The sequence below is a fragment of the Cucurbita pepo genome, chromosome LG12 (genome assembly GCF_002806865.2).
Source record: "Cucurbita pepo subsp. pepo cultivar mu-cu-16 chromosome LG12, ASM280686v2, whole genome shotgun sequence".
In the NCBI taxonomy this organism is placed as follows: domain Eukaryota; kingdom Viridiplantae; phylum Streptophyta; class Magnoliopsida; order Cucurbitales; family Cucurbitaceae; genus Cucurbita; species Cucurbita pepo.
Window position 1 is genome coordinate 8,382,053 of NC_036649.1, and position 22,102 is coordinate 8,404,154.

A 22,102-nucleotide genomic window follows, 5' to 3' on the forward strand; every position below is an offset into this window, starting at 1 on the left:
GATCTTTGCAGTTTAAATGTTGAATTCTTTGTGATTGCATTTTTATAATCTAATTATTCTTATTCTGTTTTATAATTGCATTTTAATTTTAGCTCATAAGTGAAATTAGGATGGTTTGATAGAATTAAGAATAAATTTAGATATGGATCACAGCCTATGTTCCTATCCGTCAAAAACACTTCGTGATCTTTTATTTTGAAAAATATAAATTTATTTTTAAGAAAATTTCCCATTTTAATCCATTCCTGCAATTCTACATCCAATTTTGACAATAAATAAATAGATTAAAAAAAAAAAAAAAAAAACATCAACAACTTGATTTAAACAATTTAATCAACTTTTTTTTCACTTTCATTCCTATTTAAATTAGAAATGTATTATATTTGGATTGAAAATTAAAAAAAAAACCATTAAACATTTAAAATCGAATTATGAAAAAAGAAAAAAAAAACATTCACTTTCATTCCTATTTAAATTAGAAATGTATTATATTTGGATTGAAAATTAAAAAAAAAAAAAAAAAGAAACCATTAAACATTTTAAATCGAATTATGAAAAAAGAAAAAAAAACATTAAACATTTAAAATCGAATTAGCATGATATGAAGGATTGCTTATAGTGTTAGAAAGGGAGAGAAAAGAGAAAAAAAATGGAAAATGGGTAAAAGCGTCGACAGCAGGGTTCGAACCTGCGCGGGCAAAGCCCAACAGATTTCAAGTCTGTCTCCTTAACCACTCGGACATATCGACTTTGATGCTTAAAATTCGAATATTAATAGAATTTAATAAATAGTTAATATTTGAATTAATTGATGATAAGACATTTACTGATACAAAGATAAAATTATTTGTTTATCCTTACTTTAAAACCTATTTTAGTCTCTAATTTTTTTTAATAATATATTTTAACATTTTCAACTTTAATTTTATTTTCCAGATTTTTAGATATTTTATTTTAATTAATAAACTTCGCATAAACATTTATTTTAATCATCTTTATTAATTTTTCATTAATACTTTGAATATTCAATGCATCACTTACTAGATATTATTTTAAATATTTATTGTAATGAAATCTATTCATACATAAATAAACGGTTAATTTTTTAATTAAATAAAAACCCTTTTAAGTGTTTTTATGTATTTTGGTCCAATTTTTANAAAAAAAAAAAAAAAAAAAAAAAAAAAAAAAAAAAAGAAAAGAAAAAAAGAAAAAAAGAAAAAAAGAAAGAAAAAAAAAGAAATTAGATGTTATATCTATTAAATGGGTTAATTTTTTTTAGAATTTTATAATTAGGGCATTTTCTTTTTTGTTTATTATACACAAAATTTGAAGAATTTGGGTTCTTCCCGGGAAAATTACTTAACAAAAACAATTTGTTGCTGAAATTTTTATGAGTGCTTAAATTCCACTTGGAGAAGATCGAAGATCACGCCACAGAGGCAGAGGGAGAATCGTCGGGTGACATGGCCGCTGCCAGACCTACAAGAACGCCGATGAAGGTACGGCGGAAAACTTTCCTGTTCCTCCGATTTGTTCTGTATATCCTTCATAATTTCCCTTCTGATCGGATTCAATTATCTGTCCTTTGGCTTCTCGGAAATTTTAACCCTTAGATTCTGTAGATCCAAATTGGAAGTAGGAAACTAGAAAATGGGCGAAATAAAACCGATGCTGCTTGGAGCTGCTGGTTACGCCTTTATTTTCCTTGTCTAAGGAATACTACGGAACATGGAGTTTTGTTTAGAATGTTTCACTGTTACTAGGGAAAGATTATTGAATGTGGCTGCTGCTAAATTTGAAGTACTTCTGTAGTTTCTTACTATAACCAATGGTGCAAAACTGTCACTCTGCAGAAGTCTCCATTAATTTCTCGAAAATAGGAGATTTGAATCTATGACCTAATTGGGGAGATGATTACTTGAGTTTTGCTTAACTATGGAAACAGGCGGTTTAGCAGAACTTGGTTTTAGTCTATAGGTCCATCTCTAAGTATTTTGTGAGAATTTAGTTCTCTTTTAGATCAATAAGCAGCAATTCAAACACAATCTTCCTGAAATTCATCAACGAGGAAGTGAGTTGTGTTTGTTGGCAATGGCTGTAAGGAGAGTCATTTGGATATTCAGAGTCGGCTGTTCCAGGACACTCAGTTTTTTTCAGTTAGTTTTTCAGTGTATAAGTGCATATGGTCTTTTCTGTTTTAGCTTAGAATATAAGTGAATCTTATGAAAATTTTGAGTTCCTGGGAATTGGTTAGTTCGTTTAACAAAGCCAAAAGGCNGTGCATATGGTCTTTTCTGTTTTAGCTTAGAATATGAGTGAATCTTATGAAAATTTTGAGTTCCTGGGAATTGGTTAGTTCGTTTAACAAAGCCNAGAGTCATTTGGATATTCAGAGTCGGCTGTTCCAGGACACTCAATTTTTTTCAGTTAGTTTTTCAGTGTATGCTTTGCATATGGTCTTTTCTGTTTTAGCTTAGAATATAAGTGAATCTTATGAAAATTTTGAGTTCCTGGGAATTGGTTAGTTCGTTTAACAAAGCCAAAAGGCTATTTGAAGTCATATATATATGAGATGCCCACTTCCTGATGGTGGACAGTATTTCCATTTCTTGAAGTTTAAAGTGGAACTTAGAGATTGTCAGAAAAGAAAAGAAAGTAGGTTTCGAGGGTTCATTGATTAGTAAACCTCTGGTGCTGGTAAGGTCGGGACCGTGGTCGTCCATCTCCGGTTTGCATTTAATGCTTTTATGTGAGCACTGATCACTAAGCCTGAGTCCTNCCAAAAGGCTATTTGAAGTCATATATATATGAGATGCCCACTTTCTGATGGTGGACAGTATTTCCATTTCTTGAAGTTTAAAGTGGAACTTAGAGATTGTCAGAAAAGAAAGTAGGTCGTCCATCTCCGGTTTGCATTTAATGCTTTTATGTGAGCACTGATCACTAAGCCTGAGTCCTTTTTATGTGAGCACTGTTCAATCTTCTAAGTTTCAGGTTTTAGTGATCAGATATCAATAGTGTAACTCATACAAATTGTAATTTAGAAGGGATCTTCATTTGTTGTTGCATCTATAAATAAGGAGTCCATGTTAAGTATTGGATGCCTCTTTTGGTGTAGGCTAAGGTGCTATTGGTTTCTCTTTACAGTCGACACGGCTGCCAGTAGGTTTGTATGCTGCGCAATGTGAGGAATGCTTTAAATGGAGGTTGATAAGTACCCAAGAAGAGTACGAGGATATTAGAAGCAAGCTGATAGAAGAACCCTTTACATGCCATAGGAAAACCGATACTTCTTGCAAGGATCCTCCCGATATTGAGTACGATGCAACTCGAACTTGGGGCATTGACAAACCTAACATCCCAAAGACCCCAGAAGGTTTCACGAGACATTTGGTGGTCAGAAAGAATTTCTCTAAATTTGATGCTTACTATGTTACACCCACAGGGAAGACAGTGAGATCCCCTACAGAGATGCAAGCCTTTCTAGGAGCAAATCCACGACACAAGGATGTACCTCTTACAGACTTCAGTTTTACAATCCCAAGATTAATGGAAGAAACTGTTCCTGAAAGTATCTTGAAAGAGGGCTTAGATAGCAGCAGTGCTAAAAGATTTAAGAAAACAAAGGATGAATTTGCCCATACTGACTGAAAATCACTTTGGCTCCTTGCAGCATTCTGCTGCTGTTCTTAACCCATGTGAATGGTTCTATTTTGACTTGTCTTTCAAGTGCTACTATTGTACCATTTTCATGTTAGCTTTACTAAGACAATTGTGGTGTATTGTATAATATGGCCTTGTTTGATGACACTGAATATTCTTGGACTTTGAGTGAGTTTGATATGACTAATTAGTAACGACTTTGGAGAAAATAATCCATTTTTATTCCCAAACATGGCGAGTGGTATCAATATAAACCTTAAATTTTATTGATTTCAACTGAACTTAGATAAAGATTGTTTGTACTATATCTACTTTGATTCTCTAGTTCATGCACCAATTTTAGCAAAAAGTCATGTAAAATCTCCAAAAACTTACTAAATGCAATGAAATTGAGCTTTCTTTTAAATTATGATTGCTTGAATCCTATCAACAAAAGAAAAAACAAAGAAAAAAACAGTTTGTGGCCTTTTCTTTAAAGATCATATGAATTGTGTTAAACTTCGAAAAAAATCAATTAAAAGTGCTCTTAGAGGAGGTTCTGCAAGTGCTCCACTTAAAAGCTTTGCTGATAAATTGGAAACTTCCTGATATTATGATGCAAAAGAAAATTTTGTACTGCTATGTGATTGAACATTAATGAAAGTAATAGAGCAGTGCAGCAACCGAGAAACTGGCTCTTTTAATTAGAGTAAAGTCAACAAACAAACCTCTTGGCAGATTTACTTGCAGAATTAGTAAGAAAGCCTGTTCCCTCTGCTATTGAAGCTAAAACTTCTGCAGTACACACCCAACCAGATCATCTACAAATATGAATGTTCTTGAATAATCCACAATTCATTTTCACAAAGTATTCAACAGATCCTATGGAACCATACCATCTTCTCAAGAACACACCAATCACGAACGAGGTTGGCTTTCACTATAACTGGCGTTAGTCGTGCAGGTACTTGTATCTAGGCTCTGTGTTTTCTTAATTCTGATAAATGTTTGTTTAAACTTTGCAGTCTAATCTATTTTTGTGTATTCAAGCAGCATGTGAGGGGACCTGTAAATTTTCACGAGTGTCCAGTATAATACCTCTTCAACTCCAAGCTCTCCCTCAGCTCTAGCAGCATATATGTCTTCACAAATAGCAATCAACCTATAATAACGTTTCAACACACAATTAGTTCATGTTAGAAGAGGTAGTTGACCTCATAAAATATAGTAAAAGCTCTTGAACTTTCTTTGAGGGCTGGATTGTAATGTCTCTAAACTTATGTTTAAGTTGTTCGAACGAAGATCAAAAGCAGAGAAAGATTGCAAAAGTGAATTTTGTTACATTACCTATCACAAGAAGGTAGATTCTCATAGGGAATTCTCATTCTCAAGTCAGAGCATTGAAGTCTTATAAAACGGCCAACTGCTAGAACAAAGGTTATGTAAAGACCCCAGATGCTGAACTTGCTGAGAGTGTCCCCCAGAATGCCCTCTGCAAGAAAGGTTAAGCTTAGTAATATGATTTTGAAACTTCTGTTCTATTAATCATCTTTGTCATATTCTTTTTCATAAGACTCACGAGGTGGTATTTCCTCAGAGATTACAATGGCTACTGGTCCGGTGAAATGTCCACATTTGCTGACATTTATTGGCTGGATGTCATGGAAGGACCACCAATCGTAATTTTCACGGTTCAAGATGAGATCAGCGCTGACAAAATTGTCCTGTAAATGATCATCGGGTCAGTTGTTTGAATAAAAATTCATACAAACATAGAAATGATATCAGTTGCTACCGCCTCAGTAGATGAAGAACAATGACCTCAGATCCTGAAAATCTCAATCAGGTAACTGCACCATGAATTTTCATTGCTGTCATTTGGTTCATGAGTTTTCAAACATGCAATTAGTTTTTCATTGTGAGATTCCACATTGGTTAGAGAGGGGAATGAAACATTTCTTATAAGAGTGTGAAAACCTCTCCCTAGTAGACGCGTTTTAAAACCGTGATGTTGACAGTGATATGTAACAGACTAAAATGGACAATATCTACTAGCGGTGGGTTTGGGCTGTTACAAATGGTATCAAAGCCAGACACCAGGTAGGGTGCCAGCAAGGACACTGGACCCCAAGGGGATGGATTATGAGATCCCACATTGGTTGGAGAGTGGAACGAAACATTTCTTATATGAGTGTGGAAACCTCTCCCTAATAGACGCATTTTAAAATCGTGAGGCTGACGGCGATATGTAACAGGCTCAATTTGACAATATCTATTAGTGGTAGACTTGGGTTGTTACAAATTTAGTCCTTGTCGTTAGTCCCTATTTTTTTTAGGCGCACAATCTAACCCCTAAGTTTTATAAAGTAGCCACCAAGTTTTGTACGCGTACAATGCATCCCCCAAAAGTTGTCTTGTGAAATAGTTTCATTTAGTTCCTGTAATTAATTTTCCTTTCCCTATGACAATGGATACCTGATTGGATATTTTTTTGAAAAATAGTTTTATTAGATTAGTGATACTCAGATGGCACAAAAATACCTCAATTATTTTTAAAAATATCAAGCTAAACAATATGCCAATGAAGATAGTGGAAATAAAACTATGATACCATCACCCATGAATCCAAAAGTTTAATTATATCAATACTTCAACAAATCTTAACGACAAAATATCAGCTAAAGGGTGTAAGGAGTACCTCTTGTTCCAGAGGTCTAACATCACCAGAGCCTGTGACACGAAAGTATCTCTCGTAAACATTTTTTATCTGAAAGCTATTCATTGAGCCATTGAGAACTTTCTGGATATCAGATTGATTAGGAAGATCTCGAGGATGAACGAGTCGGTCATATCTTACAACTTCCTTCCCTTTTGGTCTGTCTCTGGTGAGTAGCCAAGTGAAAGCAATGCTTATATCTTGGTTCCAGTCAAGGGAATGAATGAATCTGGACTGAACCACACCAGGGACAAGCCACAGGACACTAGCATCAGCTTGACAACAAATTAACTGAATATCATCCCTATTATATGGACTAAGATAGCCTCCAGGGTCAAGAACCATATTAGCATTCAACTTCTCCCATTTGATCTTTTCACAAAGAGTAGTCTGGTAGAGTGTCAATCTTCCTGAAGATGTCTTGATATCCACTTGGCAACTGGCATCCTTGATTGGGTTTGCAACATTTGTTGGGTTCCCACTACTATACATCTGCAACAAAAAAAGAGTTTCAACTTTTAGCTAAATCAAAATTGTCTCGTCCGGTTTGAACCAATAGAATTGAATAAATTGGGAGTAGGAAAGGAGCCAGCAACTAAGGCCCCAGTGAATGGCGGCCGTAACTATAACGGTCCTAAGATAGCAAAATTCCTTGTTGGGTAAGTTCTGACCCGCACGAAAGGCGTAAATGGGCCACAATTTGGGACCAGGAAGTTTTGACTAGAAATTCAAGTGTTTCCTTAAGAAATTTGATAAATCGGGAAGAAACAAGTTTAAATTTCAAAAGCTAAAAATGAAATCGTTACCAGCATTGGAGCCCAGATAACACAGATTAATATGAAGAACAAGCATATTCCATTGCAACATTTGGTCATAACAGTTTGCTTATCTCCTTGTTTGTGCTGAGATCTATTCAATACTGCATCACATTTGACAAGGTACAAGCTTGCATTTATGTCCTCCAGCTGAGACAAGAAATTCATATAGTATATTAACTCAACATTTTAGAGAACACAAAACTATGTTGAGCCTACATCCAAATGGTTAGAACAATGAAATAATCACCTTTAGCCAGTCGTACATGGTCAGAGACGTTGTCGTGCACGACCAGTCCAGCACACATCGTAATTCATATAAGAAGGGAAGAGCCCGGTAAAGCCTGTACCCTAAATAGTTGATTCTTGAAACTTCACTTGTCAAAAATTGTCGATACAAGGTGCTTTTGTGTGGGAGACCGTATCGAATTTGTATCGCTTGCAGTGCTAAAGAAACCGCCTTCGCAAGAAATATAGCACGGAGTGCCAACTCTCCTGCGTGCTGATTGGAAGGCTCCATTTGCCATGCATACTTCGTTACCGCGTAAGTAAAGAGAACGAGATTGAAAAGGTAAAAGATCACTTTACCGATGGCGAATGAGCAGAGGTAAATACATCGATCCAGCACGATCAAGAAGAATATTATCTGAGGCACAGAGTATATTTAGTTCAGAGTAGCAGATGAACACGAACCTTAAATTTGATGATATGTAATAGATAGACAACTTACCATCAAGATGAACACAAACTCTTTTGGGAACTGATCCTCTAGTTGATATACATCAAGAAACTCAGTATTGTTTTTGATGACAGATTGGTAGAAAATTGCAACAAAGAAGAACACTATCAAATCTGCACCAAAGACATACGCATATAGATCGATTTCCCTTTTTCCTCCACCGATCACGGAGAGGATTTGATATGGGAATCCAGTATTTTCAACAAGTCCTTTGTGTTGTGCAAGCCGAATCTCGTTCGTTACATCAGCTGCAGGAGTAAGAGAGTCGTACCATTCTGCACAAGTATCAGTTGAAGGAGAAGAATATACTACCTCTAGAACAACCAAGGCCATCTTTGCATTTTCTTTACTTCTTTCAATGCTCTGGACATGAACTCTACTAGAAAACGGACACGGTCGAGGGTTCTGCTCCTTACACCTCCCATCATGGATAATTTGAAGCATCTGATTTATTCCCGACTCGATCCTCTCGGGCTGAATCCCGTATTCTGGCCATACTTGGACATCTATAGAAACCTGGATAAAGTAAGGTGGAGATTCTGCTCCTTTAGTCAGTGACTTCCAGTACTTGCACAAACTCCTGAGTACAAACATCATCATTTTTTCCCCCAAGTGTAGGAGTTCATATGCCTTTTCAGTCAAACCATAATGTCCAAGACTGTGTTTTCTGGGGAGATCACTTTTGTTGAAGGCATTAGAATATGTCCACTCACCATCTTTAGCAGTTATAGAGCTTTGCAATAGAGTAAACAAGTAAACCAGGAACAGAGGCAATGAACTGATAACAAAGGATGAAGTAATTCTATGTGTAGGAAATCCAAGTTCTTGTAGTAAATCCGAATTAATAGTCAACCCACAATGCTGGATGATTATCTGGTACAGATACTGTAGCAATATGTACAATTCTGTGTAAATAAGCATGATGACCCAAAACATATAACCCGGACCGGTGTTTACACACAGGGCGTAGACAAAGAGAGCTGCAAGGTAAACCATGGAGAGTAAACTAAAGTTCCATAAAAACACGAGGATAAAGCAGCAATAGCAAACGACGTCGTTGTTGGACCGCATTTGGGACCATATGTGACGAAAAATCCTTCCCAACTGCATAGTTGCAGGATCAGAACTCTTATCAGACTGCAGCGAGGAAGAACGCTCGAAATGTGTGTACCTAGTTTCCTGGCTCTCAATCTGATCGTAAACCCGATCCTCGGTATTGCTCTGTTCAATCATGTCATCGTCTTGTGTGACATTTAAGAAGCTTGCAAGATTGCTAACAGCTTGATTTCCAATAGATTGTACTTGGGAAACACCATCACCTATAAACTGTACAGCAGACATTAAGGGGTTTCCTTTTGCTGAGCTTCTGTGTTTCCTTTTTCGATCCAAATCTAAAGATATATCTGAAATTTGAGAATCAATCTCACAAATTTCTGGAACTGAAAATTCCATTGAGTGCATTCTTGACTCTGTTCTAAGATTAGCAAGAGATTCCTGCAATTCAGGAAAGGGAGAAGAATCTGTTCTAATCATCTGTTCTACCTTCCCAAGTAGTGTTCCTTCTATATCAGAGGTCATAGCATCATCGTCTATCCTAGAAGTACTTTGTTTTCTAAGGAATTCATTTCCTGGAATTGGCGAAGAAGCATTATTGCCATCAAAAGATGAGTTCATGTTATGAAGCTGAATTTGAAAATTCAGCATCTCTGACTTCATTTTCTCGACTTGCAGGTTGCGTTTCCGTTTGCTTTCCTCCGAATCACGGATATGCTGTAACTGTTCAGTTTTCCAAGCTGCTTTCTTTTCCTGCTCATGGACAATCGCACCGATTTGCTCGGCTTCAAGATACCGGCATACATATTCAAACTCTTGCAAGGAGAACATGTATGATTGAAGAGAGACCAACATGAAGATAATAATTTCAACAAGAGCAGATCTTGCAGTAATTCGAAATCCATAATCATACTTGTAAAATCCAATCATCTCAAATATGTAATGCATGGTTTCACACTTTCCAGCACTAACTTCTCCTACAAGTGGAGATTGGTAAGCTAGAGAAAGAATAATAAGAGCAAAGTTGTATGCACGCAAGAACTTGAATACTTTGTTCTTCTTCTTCAGAATTTCAAGTCTTAATCTAAAGAAAACCAGTGCAAAGGCAAGATAACCAAGATGTAGTACATCATATTCAAGAGTTCCAGTAATCAAAATCAAAGCCAGGACAAGATCCAACAAATGACAATAGCAATAGAGCCTCAGGTAATCAAGGATGGTCCACATGCTTTTTGTTTCAAAAGATAGATCCCTCCAAACGAATGTATTTTTACGGTGAGACACCATTTTACGATATGTAGAGGATAGCGAGAAACCGGATAAATGATCAGCACGGAGTTTGAGAGACGAAAGCATGAATACCACAAAATAACTGAAAAGCATCCTTGAATCATCGACAGTCAGTCCTGCACATCAGGTAACACAGACATTAACACGCCAAAATAAGAAGCGAAACTACGAAGTATCAATAGTTTTAAGATTTTTACCCAGCCAACAGTTCAAACAAAACTGGAAGTACAGATTCGAGATTCGCCAGCAGTCATGACAATGAACACCAGCCTTGCTTGGCATATTCCAATCTGAATTCCACATGTTCATCCAGAAGGCAATATATTCAAGGATAAGAATGGAAGCAAACAAGAACACAAATATAGGCCATAGTTTACGTATAATGCCCCGATCCAAAAGAATGCAGGCAGCCAACAATCCGACGTAGAACAGGGAGACAGAATTTAATACAGCGAAACTGGCAAGAAGCAAGGAGATCATGGTTATCTCAAGACCAAAGAGATGGAACAAATTCTCCATCCAAAATTTCATATATATCTTGAAAATAATCTTCTGCATTTCAAATCTTTCCTTTCTCCAGTATATAATTCGCATTTTGTCCCACTTGTGACATTCTTTGGTGCTTCCCCAAGTAAATCCGAACGAATATTTATTAGTGCTGCTACATTCGGAGTTGTCTCGTTTACTCGATGCAGAATGAGGCACTTGAGACTGACTCGAGACGAAGGAAGGCCTTAAAATATGATCCGAACCTTCCTGTTGTACAAACAACCTTCCAGCATCTAATGATGGGTTATTTTTCTCATGAGAGATCGATATGTCGTAATCATCTTCATCTGAGACAAATAATGGACAAGGGTCATCCCATTTCCCTTTATTTAGAACAGAACCCGGCACCCGCTCCAACCAACGAAAGACATTATATTGGAGGGTGCATGCAGCAATTATCAGTACTTTTCCCCTTAAGCCTAATTCCAGACCCCAAAATCCAGGCTCAAAAACTCTAAAACCCAGAAAATAAGACAAATTTGAATGTTTTTGTCCAGGAAACATACCAGCTTGCTTACCCCACATCTGGAAAAGGTATTCAGCTGTCATGATAACTCCTGTATATGCCAGAAACAGCTTTGATGGGATATGAGAAATCTTGGGTAAAGTGGAACATACACCGAGGCCAAGAAGATACAACAATCCAAATGCACTGATCGGTGATATCGATGCATAGAAAAGAGAAGCAAACAGAATCTTGTCACTGTGCCAACTAAGGAAGCGTTTTACAAACCCGAGTCGCCCGTATTCTAAAGGCTCGGGTTCATCAGAGCTATTATATCTGCTCTGTCGTCTCTCATAGCTGTAAAGTTGCATCACAATCAACACAGCCAAAGACTGCCAACAATTTTGCAAAGATGAAGCCTCTGAGTTGTATCCCAAAAAGAAATAAAGATCAATTGATCTGGATAACCATATCCTAAAGCTGGGGAAGCTGCTTAAGCAATATATGAAGATAAACACTATAATTGCATAGGCTTTCAATGGGAACCATAGTCGCCTCTTTGCTCTTTCAACCAGTTGCCTTCCAATCATCCAAACAAGAAGAAGGAATAAGTAACCAAAGGATATATAATTTGGTTTGACAAAGAAAACCGTGAGAAGAATAGTCAGAAATGCAATATAGGTTCCACATGATCTGTACATGGATAGGAACTTCTCTCCAATGGAACTCAGGAATGATGCAATCTTTCTCTCTGCAGAGAAACAAAATAAATGAGCGATATGAATGATGCAGTGGCAAATGGATACGGAGCTAACGAACCACCAAAAGTGTTGATTCAAATGATAAAACATATAAACCGAATAAATCTGTAGCTCCTATAAACGAAACGATTGCTAATTCATATAAAAGTTGCATCCAAATTGATAAAGAACCTAACACTAGATCAAAGTTTTTGGATCTTGACCTTTGTGCATATCCATAATCATCAAAAGAATAAAGCTGTCATGGCTAGATGATCAAGCATCAATTTGATTCAACCAAAAAAGCTCAAACCAACAATCAAGTTTGTAACTTTTTCTTGAATGTATCAGGGCTCAAATAGGAGAGCAATATAATCAATGATGAGTTTTGATAGTAATACCATGTGAAGGATTATCATGGCAATAATTATTCTTCGTGCCCGTATAAACTGATAGCAGAACTGATTTATTAAGGCCAGCTCGTAAAATGCTAAATCCAACTGGGGGACTAGGTGTGTGCTGCACAATGGCAGAAAAAGAAAATAGCATTTCAAAACCATGGTTATGAATTGTACAAAAGCCAGCAAGCATAGCTATTTCCAGGAACTCCCACATGCTATCACGTCCAAGGAGACCTGCACCGAACCAGTGATAAAATGATAAAATGATAAAATGATAAAATGAAATAAGCAAACCTCCTAAAAGAACATCCATTTTTAAAATCATAACATAATATCCTCGAACGAAAGCACACATTACCTAGTTGCAACAGAATTTCCCTACACAAAGAACCTTCCCGATCTAACACATTCGATATCAAGTTGATCTGAAGAAGATATAACAATGCAAAATGAATCTCATTTAGAAGAATCAAAGACTGGCGCATCTTTCTGCTAACTTCGTGGCTCAAAAGGTATAGGAGGAAGAATACCACTGAAAACATTGAAAGATAGACTCAATAAGAAAATCGAGGAACTTAAGATCATAACTTGTAGCTTTCATGTCATAAAAATAACGTAAAATAACCATACACAGCATATAAAAACATACCATACACAGCATGGATGAAACCGGGCTTCATTGCAACCAGGAATATCAAAGTTAGCACGATCGCTCGAGAGCTTTTGCGCAAACCCCATGCAATAGTTGCCACAATTAAAACCTTGGTCTCTCCTGCCTCTGAAAATTAAATAGTGTAAAGGACCCGATTCTACCGCTATCAAGGAATCAAACAATACGAATAAACTTCAGAGTAAGATAATCAGTATTTCTAAGGTGATAAAGAATACAGGACAAATGAACTATGTAACCCAGAATCACACTCCTCCAAGAATGTTTAAAAGTTTATATTTACCAAAAAATTGTATTTATATACAGCACCTATTCACAAGAAGCTTCTGCATAGTCAATTAGCTAACTATCTGACAAAGAAAATAACCAAACTTAGGTATGGATATTAAATATCTGAGACTTAAAAGTCCGTGTAATTAATGCATATGTATTTCATATACATATAATTAATGTTTGGGAGTCAAATAGAATTAAGTTGAATGGGTTTTAGAGATCCCTGGATAATAAAATCTTGGGTTTTAAAAAATAAAATCTTGTGAAACCAATGGCTTGTCTAGGATTATTCCCCCCGCCCCGAAACTGACATGTTTGTCTCTTCCCAAAATCAAACAAGGAAAAACATTTGTTTCTTTAGCATAAATCAAGCGAACCAGTTGAATCAGAAAGAGTCGTTTTCTTTCCAATTGCTGCAGTCAGTCATCCAAAAATCCAAGTCAAGTCCTTTTCATTTAAAGAGAGTGCGAAAATTCAACTAGAGTCATTTTCTTTCCAATTGCTGCAGTCAGTCATCCAAAAATTCAAGTCAAGTCCTTTTCATTTAAAGAGAGTGCGAAAAAGCTAAAAGACAAAGGAGAAGAACATTCTTTGTTTGGCCTAAACCAACCACTTTCCAAAAACTCGGAGGTCTTTTTATCGGCCTTTTTTTTTGTTTGGTGAAGAGAGCTTGAAGGCATTTTAGTTCGATTTTCTTTCTTAAGCAGATCAGCAGACCCGAGTGCTTGCCTAAGCCCTTTGCATTTGTTTCCAACTTGATATGGACCCGGGCCTGAGATTGTCATACTACTCATAGGCAGGACCAAGGAAAGGGGAAATTGTCTCAACTGCAAAGACCCATTTTGTGGTAAAAGAGATACGACTAATTCCCTAGCAACCTAACAAGGCAGCCAATTGGTCATAAAACTTAACTAACCAATCAGCCTAAAAGCTTTAAAATAAAAGCTCCATACAAAAGAATTAAAGAAACCAGCCAAATCCCAACAATCAATCAATTACTAATTACCTCTAGCACTGCAGTTGTCATTTGAAGAACGCTCGTCCTCGTCGGACACACAAAGGAAAACCGAGTTGTTTACAAGATTGACCAAGGCAACCAAAATTCCAAGACAAAATTGTGCAAGCAGAAAGAATCCTGGTATTGGATAATGCCACAAACCCACCATCTCCCAAACATCCATGTCCTGCAGACATAACCAAGAAAGACTACCATTGATGTCTGTGTCGTAATGAAAAAATCGATATTTTGTAAATTCAATAATACCTTTCCAATCTTCCGATTCAAAAATGTGAATGCTACATTGAAAATATATGTGCTAATAGCCCAGAAGAGAATGAACACAAGCAGCAGCCCATTCAATCGATGCAATTGGAATAATGAAGGAAACGCATATACGATGAACCCGACATAAGCGAGTAACCCAAATGCACATAGACTTGCAAAATGGAAACTCCAGAAGGACAGAACAACCAAGGAGACCTGTCACAATGAGCTCGGCAAGCTTCAATAAATCTTAACATGGGTTAACTCAAAACAAGAAAATAACTTGGAATCATTAAAATCGAATTAACAGAACAGTAAGACATGAACTGGACTAAGTAAACATTAATGAAATGTCCAATCTCTATTTTAAAAAACTATGCACACTAAAAAGTTTCCGGAACATTCTTTCTTCGGATCAATTTCATTGAATACATGAAAATAAAAGGCATCAGCTAAGGATAAAAATTATTGAATTGGCTGGAAGGAATATATGAAGTGAAATATTTACAAATTTTTTTAGAGAGGCAAGTCTAAACAGAAGGCTGATAATAATGTAACAAAGGCCTCTCTATCCTTAGGAACGGCACGAAGGGCTACGATTCATTTTGAGCCAAACACCCCACAAGTGTGGCCTGGATAGAATTGTGCCACAACACATTAATCCCTACTTTTGAAGGACAATCNAAAAAAAAAAAAAAAAAAAAAAAAAAAAAAAAAAAAAACCTCAAGTTCAACCATATGTGTGGTGGAGATTCAAACATCTGATCTTTTTGTCGATGATATAATGTCTTAACTAATTGAGTTATGCTTAAACTGGCAGAAATATCTCGACGATAATTAAAATAAGGATCATCTCCAAAGAAAGAGCAAGAAGACAGAGATAATTAAAATAAGGATCATCGACCAATTTGCTTTTAGTCACTCTGTTCCGAGGGAACTCAGTTCCTTAGGAATATTCTACAGCCACTAAAACATGAGATTTTTTCATTCCTCTGAGANAAAAAAAAAAAAAAAAAAAAAAAAAAAAAAAAAAAAACAGAAACAAAAATAAAATCGACTCGTGGTACTAATACCCAACCTCCCAAACTCAGGCAAGCTCACAAGAAACAAATTGAAAACTGGAAACATCATAACAAAATGGCTAGAACAACTATAAAACCAAATATCATTCCATTCATAGATAATACCATATTTATATTCAACATCATATCTATAAGATTAATACACCCATGACTCTCCACGGCCCACAAAGTTAACACACCCATGAGAAGAAACAAACATAAGTCGACTATGGTCCACATAAAATATTATGATTAGAAATATATACCGGGAAACCATACGTGAAAAAGTTAATAGTAAATGTTCGGAAAACTTCTCTCCTCAACAAAACATTAGTATGCTTCACACCAGACCTGCAACATTCAACAACAGGTATATATAAGCAAAATAAGTATCATAATACAAATACACCCTGTAAATATAAGCTTTGATAATTTCATAAGAAATTATTGAAAACCGTGGTAAGCAGAGATTTAAACGAGGGGGAGAAGGGAAAGAAATCAATAAGTGAAAGAAAAATTGTGTAAATCAGATATAAACAACTTAAGTTTGAGACCTCAATTCACGAATGAAAAATGAATGCTTGGAGGGAAGAAGTTGCTCCACTAAGTTGCTTTCCCTCATTGACATTATGAAATCCATTTCCTCAAGATCGCACTTGACACAAGAAAGCTGCATAAGAAGCATTATAATACAACTAATCAGTCAAGCAGAGGATGAGGGACAGCTATATACAACCATAAAGCAAACTATTCTCAATTCAAAAGAGTTTCTAGGGTGAGTCATAAGGAGTTTAAACTGTAAACGTTGAAACAGATACTTCCTGCTTCACATCTTGCCATCAATATGCAAATCACATGTTAAAGAAAAAATAAAAATTAAGAAATAGACAAACAAGTTACATACCATGGTATAGAAAAGTATAAGAGAAATATAGGAACAGATCCCAGGCCATTCGGGGGTTGACGATACTTTAAACAGACCAATGAATCCAGCTACCCATTTCAACATACTAGGGTACTCCACCGGAAGTTGATACACATAAACAAGAAAAATAATGAAACCTGCATATAGTTGAAGAGGCCTCCACCACCTTCAAATAACATGTAAAGTCGGATCATAAAAAAGATGCAACTGATAAAAACAACTTCAAACTACAACAGAGTATGCATGCACCAAAGTTTGTGGCCAGGAAACAATCAAGAATCTCAGAGGAACAACCTGAAAAGTCCTAGAAAGTTGCTTGTTAAAGACCAATCCACCAGACCTACACAGCTGCCAATGAAAAATGGAAGCGAAACCCATGAAGGATGGCTAATTCCCACAATAATCTGAATGGCAGGAAGTAGCAAACAGGAAGCAACCCTTAGATGAGAACCTGCCATTTCCAACAGAAATTAAATCCTTGTATTTCATTTTGTAAAGAAATCTTAAGACACAATTTAATTGCAAAAGAGGGATCAGTAAATGGGTATGGATTGCGAAGTGCTCCAAACGCAGAAGAGGTTGATTGATAATTAGTCATATATGCATGATATATCATCCTAGAAAATAGACAAATACTGGTTTATACACTCTGATCCTCCTTTGCCCCCAACAAAAAGGATAAAACACCATGAAAGGCCCAAGTTATCTGAATTAAAGTTTATTTAATCAACTAAATTATTTCATAAAATTCATGATTCCCTCTATTGGACATTTGAGCTGAAGTGCTTATAGAGAAAAATATTATATCTTGATTGTGAAATACATCAAAATTCATTAATTGAAACATGTAAATGCACAAACAAATTTTTCTACCCCCTCTGGCAAACAATTTAACCCTAACATACTCCAACTGCTGACTTAAAGGATTTACTTCCAGAAATACTTTGGTGAATGTGCATCAAGTTCTACAATGCAGCATGCTTATGGAGTTGGAGTAAATTCTTACGAAAGAAAAACAAAAGAAGCTAATATTCAAATAATAAAATGGTGCTAACGATCTACAAACCTAGATGATCGACAAAAGAAAAGAGATGAACCCAGCATGAATCTCTCCTTTGAACAAAACCAATTCTGTACCAGAAAATATCAGCAGCGGCAACAAAAATTGATAACAGTTGTACGACCAAGAAATAAATAACAGAAGGCGATTTCCATGACTGAATTCTGCAAATGATCCACAGGAATTAATTTTCAGTAAGTAGAAGCAAAATGTGAACTAAAAGAAAAAAGGAAAATGATTTTGGTCAGCTCTTACGTCATGAAACCAATCAGCTTAGCCCACCATGCATTGGCTATGCTCCACTTATATCCCTCAAGAGACCATATAACAAGAAAGGTAACTTGAGCAAGAATAACAAGCGAAGAAAATATGATAATTGGCCATAATACCAAAAACCGCCGACCAAAAATAAACCCTACAATAAAGATGCACCATGTATTAACAAAGAAATAAATAATTATATTTAAAAAATTTGTAAGAAACCATGTTTTCATTGAGAAAAANAAAAAAAAAAAAAAAAAAAAAAAAAAAAAAAAAAAAAAAAAAGACTCCCTCTCAGACCTCCTCCAAAGACCTCTTAACCCCTCTAAAAAATCCTACCATTCCTCTCAAGCCACGCTCCCCAACGAATAGCAAAATGGCAAGCCTGCCACTAGAGTTTCCCTTCATTCCAAAAGGAGATGAGCGAGGTGAAAAAACTGGTCATGGAGCAACTCTAAAAATTTTATGATATCCTTATTTAAGACATTTTCACAACGAGTTAAATTATTTTCGGCTGTTACATCTTTGAGGAGCAAAAAGAAAATCCCTTGAAGCTAAAGAATTTTAAGTTCATAATGATTCACCATTAGCTCTCTTACGGTTATGCTTCATGTACAATACCATTCATTAATTAAATTTGTTCCGCTTCTAAGAAACAGTGATTAAGAATTAACTAGGATAAACGAACAATAACTAAAGCTAACAATCAATATTATCAACTCTAATATTGACAGAGCATTACCTATTTTATCTGCATTAAATTGAATGAAAAGAAACAACAATAAATCAGTAAGAGAGATCAGACTCCAATTGATTAAAGCCGCTGCAAGAAAATGAGAAAATAAAAGGAGTTAATTAATAGTTCCGGAGGTCAAACAAACGAAGTGTAATAGTTGAGATGTAAGGAAGCTATAAAATAAAATAACTCTAACCTAAACATTTCAAGAATTCTAAGTTCAAACACTAACATCGTACTTTTCTATTATTCGAAAGAAGAGCTTAAAAGTGGGATTTGGTCTCATGTTTCCGTGACCTTTTCTAATGGCATAATGGTTGTGTGTGAATGCACATCTTTTAATTACTCCTTGACGTCTATATATGTCAATTGTAATTACTCTTCAGCGTCTATATAACTACTCTTTTCATAATTCCATTCTTACTTAATGAATGGTCACATATCTTAACAATAAAATAATAATCACAAAAAGTAACTTACTTTCAAAAAAAAATTGCCAGATAGCCCTTTAATCATCCATTGATCCGTTGCTTTTTTCACTAATAAAAGTTGGATAAATTTTTCATGCTACATTGGTGTATGCTTAAGAGAGTTGTGGATTATCTACTTGAAGCTTGGGATGGCTTATGTCTAAAGCTGAAATTTTCAATTCTTTAGTAGAATGCCTATAATGGTCAGGAAGAAGTGGTGGGTTCGTTCAAGACGTGCAGTAGACTTTAGTTTTATGTGCTAGTTTATTTTCTTTGTTCTAGTTTCATCTCTTTCGGTTGGAATTCCTGTCGTTAAAAAGGAAGCTTTCTGGAGTTCCTGGTTAGTAAGAGTTAAGGCATATCCAACCCCCTCTTCCAAATGAACTTGGTTTTATGATACAAAGTTTGTTTCCTGTCCGGGTTTGAAAACGAATCATACTAACAGCAAAACTGCAGAAGAGACCTGACCACCTCAAGCCAATTCCAAAACTTCTACATAAAGTAAAAGAATGCACAACCTAAGACAAAAGGAACACAATGTCAAAGCAAGATGGCTTATGAAAAAGGTCAACCAGAAGGTATTGATGTCAGGATGGTAGCAAACACATGACCTAGTTTTTTACACCAAGATATAGCATGACAAACAGCATTGTCGATGAGTTTCGTATAATCCTATGTCTTTTACATGAATACTCTTTGATTTCTTTCTTTCCATAGATTCCAAAAAAAATCAATGATAAGGTTTTTCCATAACGGGACTTTTGCATTCTTGAAAAGATGGTATGTTAAGGTCATATCCAATAAATCATTTACCTCCTTTAGGAAAGTGAGATGTCATCCGAAGATATTGAGAATTCTTGTCCAGAAATTTTGAGCGTATATGACTTGCATAAATGAGTGGTTTTGTGATTCATTGTTTTTCTTGCATAATAGGCACCAACTTGGAAATAGAGTTACAAATGGCATTCTTTTTTTTGTAGATTTTCACTTGCTATAATGGCTTTATACGCTATTTTCCAAAGGAAGATTCTCACCTTTTTATGGTGAAGTTCCTTTCCATACTGTCTTTGCTAGCGTGGGGTTTATTACTTCTACTTTTTTTCCTATGTCCACCATCAAAGACTTTGTAGAGCGAAGCCATGTCAATGAGGTTTTTCTTTAGACAATACAACTTGGGCAAGATCAAGGCTTAATTCGGCCCATTCCATAGCTTCATTATCTTTTAGGTTCCTACCGATCATCACGCCCCATAAGTTGTTGATATCATTCCATGTTTCTTTGATCGTAGTTGTTTTACTATGAGAGAGTCTATACAAAAGTGGATATCACAAGGCTAGCTTGGTGTTTTCAATCCAAGTATCGATCCAGAATCCTCCTCTCACCACCCTATGGCAAATTCAGTTGGAGATAAGGTTTTGGTGTTTTTTTATGTACTTTTATGGCCCCTTTGCACAAGATGGAGGGGTTGATTTGTATGTGATGTAGGAGTATATTTAGTCTTTATAATTTTTCTCCACAAGGCGTTTTCTTCGTGAAGATATCTCCATATCAATATGGCGAGAAGAGCTTTATTCTTCTCCTTTATTGAAAATAGACCAAGTCCTCCCTCGTCTAGTGGGAGGCTTATGATATTCCAACAGATAAGATGTGGGTCATCTTTCCACTAATAGTTTCCAATAATCTTTCTATATCCGTAACCAACTTTTGTGGCATTTCAAATAGAAACGTGTAGTAAGTGGGGAGATTGAACAATGTGACTCGTATTAGGGTGAGCCTTCCACCTTTGGAAGTATAACATGATGACCATGTCGATAACCTTCTTTTAATTTTTTCAATAATGGTCTTCTAGAAGGAGAATGATTTGTGGTTTCCCTTTAAAGGTAATCCTAGGTACATATTCGGTCATTCACCCTTTTTACAACCGTATCTAGTGGCAAAGTCTTCGATAATCTCGGTGCTAACATTGATGCCCATAACAACTCTTCTTCGTATGTGCTCCATTTTTTGCCTAGCATCACTAAGTTTCTCACTAAAATACTCAACAGGGTAGTTTTCTTGGGAAAGGACAACCCCTATCGCCACACCCCATTAAAACTAACTTTAATGAACTCTGTTCTTGGAGAAAAGCTTTTGGATAAAACTGATTAACACCTCTTACAACGACACCTATTTAAAAGGCTGCAAACCCGCCTTTGTTCCTTAACTAACAGTAACTAATACCATTATGTCTTTAAACTTGATAAACAAAACTAAATGTTCTAATCCCTCAAACTAAGAATGCTAAAAACATAGCTAGAACAACGACCAATGATTACATCAAGAACAGTTTAGATCCTAAAAAATGTACCGGCAGATATCAAACTGAGCAAAAAACACAGCAAGCCCTCGACCAGTTCCAAAGCAAATGGTGCAAATATCTCATAAGAACAGGAACTCACAAGAAGTTACAACATGAAAATAGACGAACGCTTACCAGTTAGAAGCAGCAGCGGCAACAAAAACCCACCAAGAAAACTCCCCATGAGAGACGAATGGCAGAGAGCGATCACTTCGATTCCATCATTAGCACTGCTCCGGCAATGGGTTTTCGATTTAAATCAAAAATCGTGAAAACCCATTTCCAGGAAGCGCTAGATGTTCATATTAATATATCGAAAGNAAAAAAAAAAAAAAAAAAAAAAAGTGTTGATTATAGGCTTGCAACAGAAGAAATCAGAATTATATTGATTGGCGGTGGAATAGTATATAGTTCTTTAATCTGCCAAGCCTGTAGAATCAAGCAGGCTTTAGAATCGAAGCTCCGCAAATGTTCGTAGAATAAATGGGTAACTGAATTCGGATACGTTGAAAGATGATCTGCGGGAACTGTATTTATGCCGAAGCCCAAATTAAAGAAATAAATAAATAAATAAAATCAACCGATTTGCTGGTTGTTGGGTGGCTTCAGCGAATGGCCACCGCCACCGTCGCGGCAAGCCACCACGTGATG

At 36.0% G+C, this 22,102-nt stretch overlaps 2 protein-coding genes and 1 non-coding gene across 3 annotated transcripts; 1 reads left to right on the plus strand and 2 right to left on the minus strand.

The window, feature by feature from the left end:
• Nucleotides 1-667: 667 nt before the first annotated feature.
• On the minus strand, nucleotides 668-749 carry TRNAS-UGA. Its single transcript has one exon. It is a non-coding gene; the product is annotated as a tRNA-Ser (tRNA).
• Nucleotides 750-1,310: 561 nt separating this feature from the next.
• LOC111806725 (methyl-CpG-binding domain-containing protein 4-like) lies at nucleotides 1,311-3,891 on the plus strand. The gene is made up of 2 exons (XM_023692162.1): nucleotides 1,311-1,502; nucleotides 3,151-3,891. Exons 1-2 carry the CDS (start codon nucleotides 1,467-1,469, stop codon nucleotides 3,652-3,654), a joined length of 540 nt encoding a protein of 179 aa, XP_023547930.1. The 5' UTR covers nucleotides 1,311-1,466; the 3' UTR covers nucleotides 3,655-3,891.
• A 412-nt stretch (nucleotides 3,892-4,303) lies between these two features.
• On the minus strand, nucleotides 4,304-21,771 carry LOC111806724 (piezo-type mechanosensitive ion channel homolog; the record flags this gene model as incomplete). The annotated part of the gene is given in 21 exon segments (XM_023692161.1): nucleotides 4,304-4,807; nucleotides 4,993-5,137; nucleotides 5,225-5,369; nucleotides 6,344-6,853; nucleotides 7,168-7,326; nucleotides 7,427-7,822; nucleotides 7,907-10,374; nucleotides 10,456-12,003; nucleotides 12,394-12,627; nucleotides 12,752-12,925; nucleotides 13,043-13,171; nucleotides 14,343-14,520; nucleotides 14,601-14,816; nucleotides 15,928-16,012; nucleotides 16,216-16,331; nucleotides 16,566-16,752; nucleotides 16,881-17,037; nucleotides 17,653-17,810; nucleotides 17,902-18,061; nucleotides 18,650-18,730; nucleotides 21,587-21,771. Coding segments are annotated over 21 exon segments (7,431 nt in total). The 3' UTR covers nucleotides 4,304-4,671.
• Nucleotides 21,772-22,102: the final 331 nt, after the last annotated feature.

What these genes read in the sequence shown, in the direction of transcription:
- LOC111806725 (XM_023692162.1), top strand. Translation starts at nt 1,467, where the DNA reads ATGGCCGCTGCCAGACCTACAAGAACGCCGATGAAG. An exon ending in CTACAAGAACGCCGATGAAG is followed by an intron (nt 1,503 to 3,150) that starts GTACGGCGGAAA and finishes TTCTCTTTACAG; the next exon opens with TCGACACGGCTGCCAGTAGG.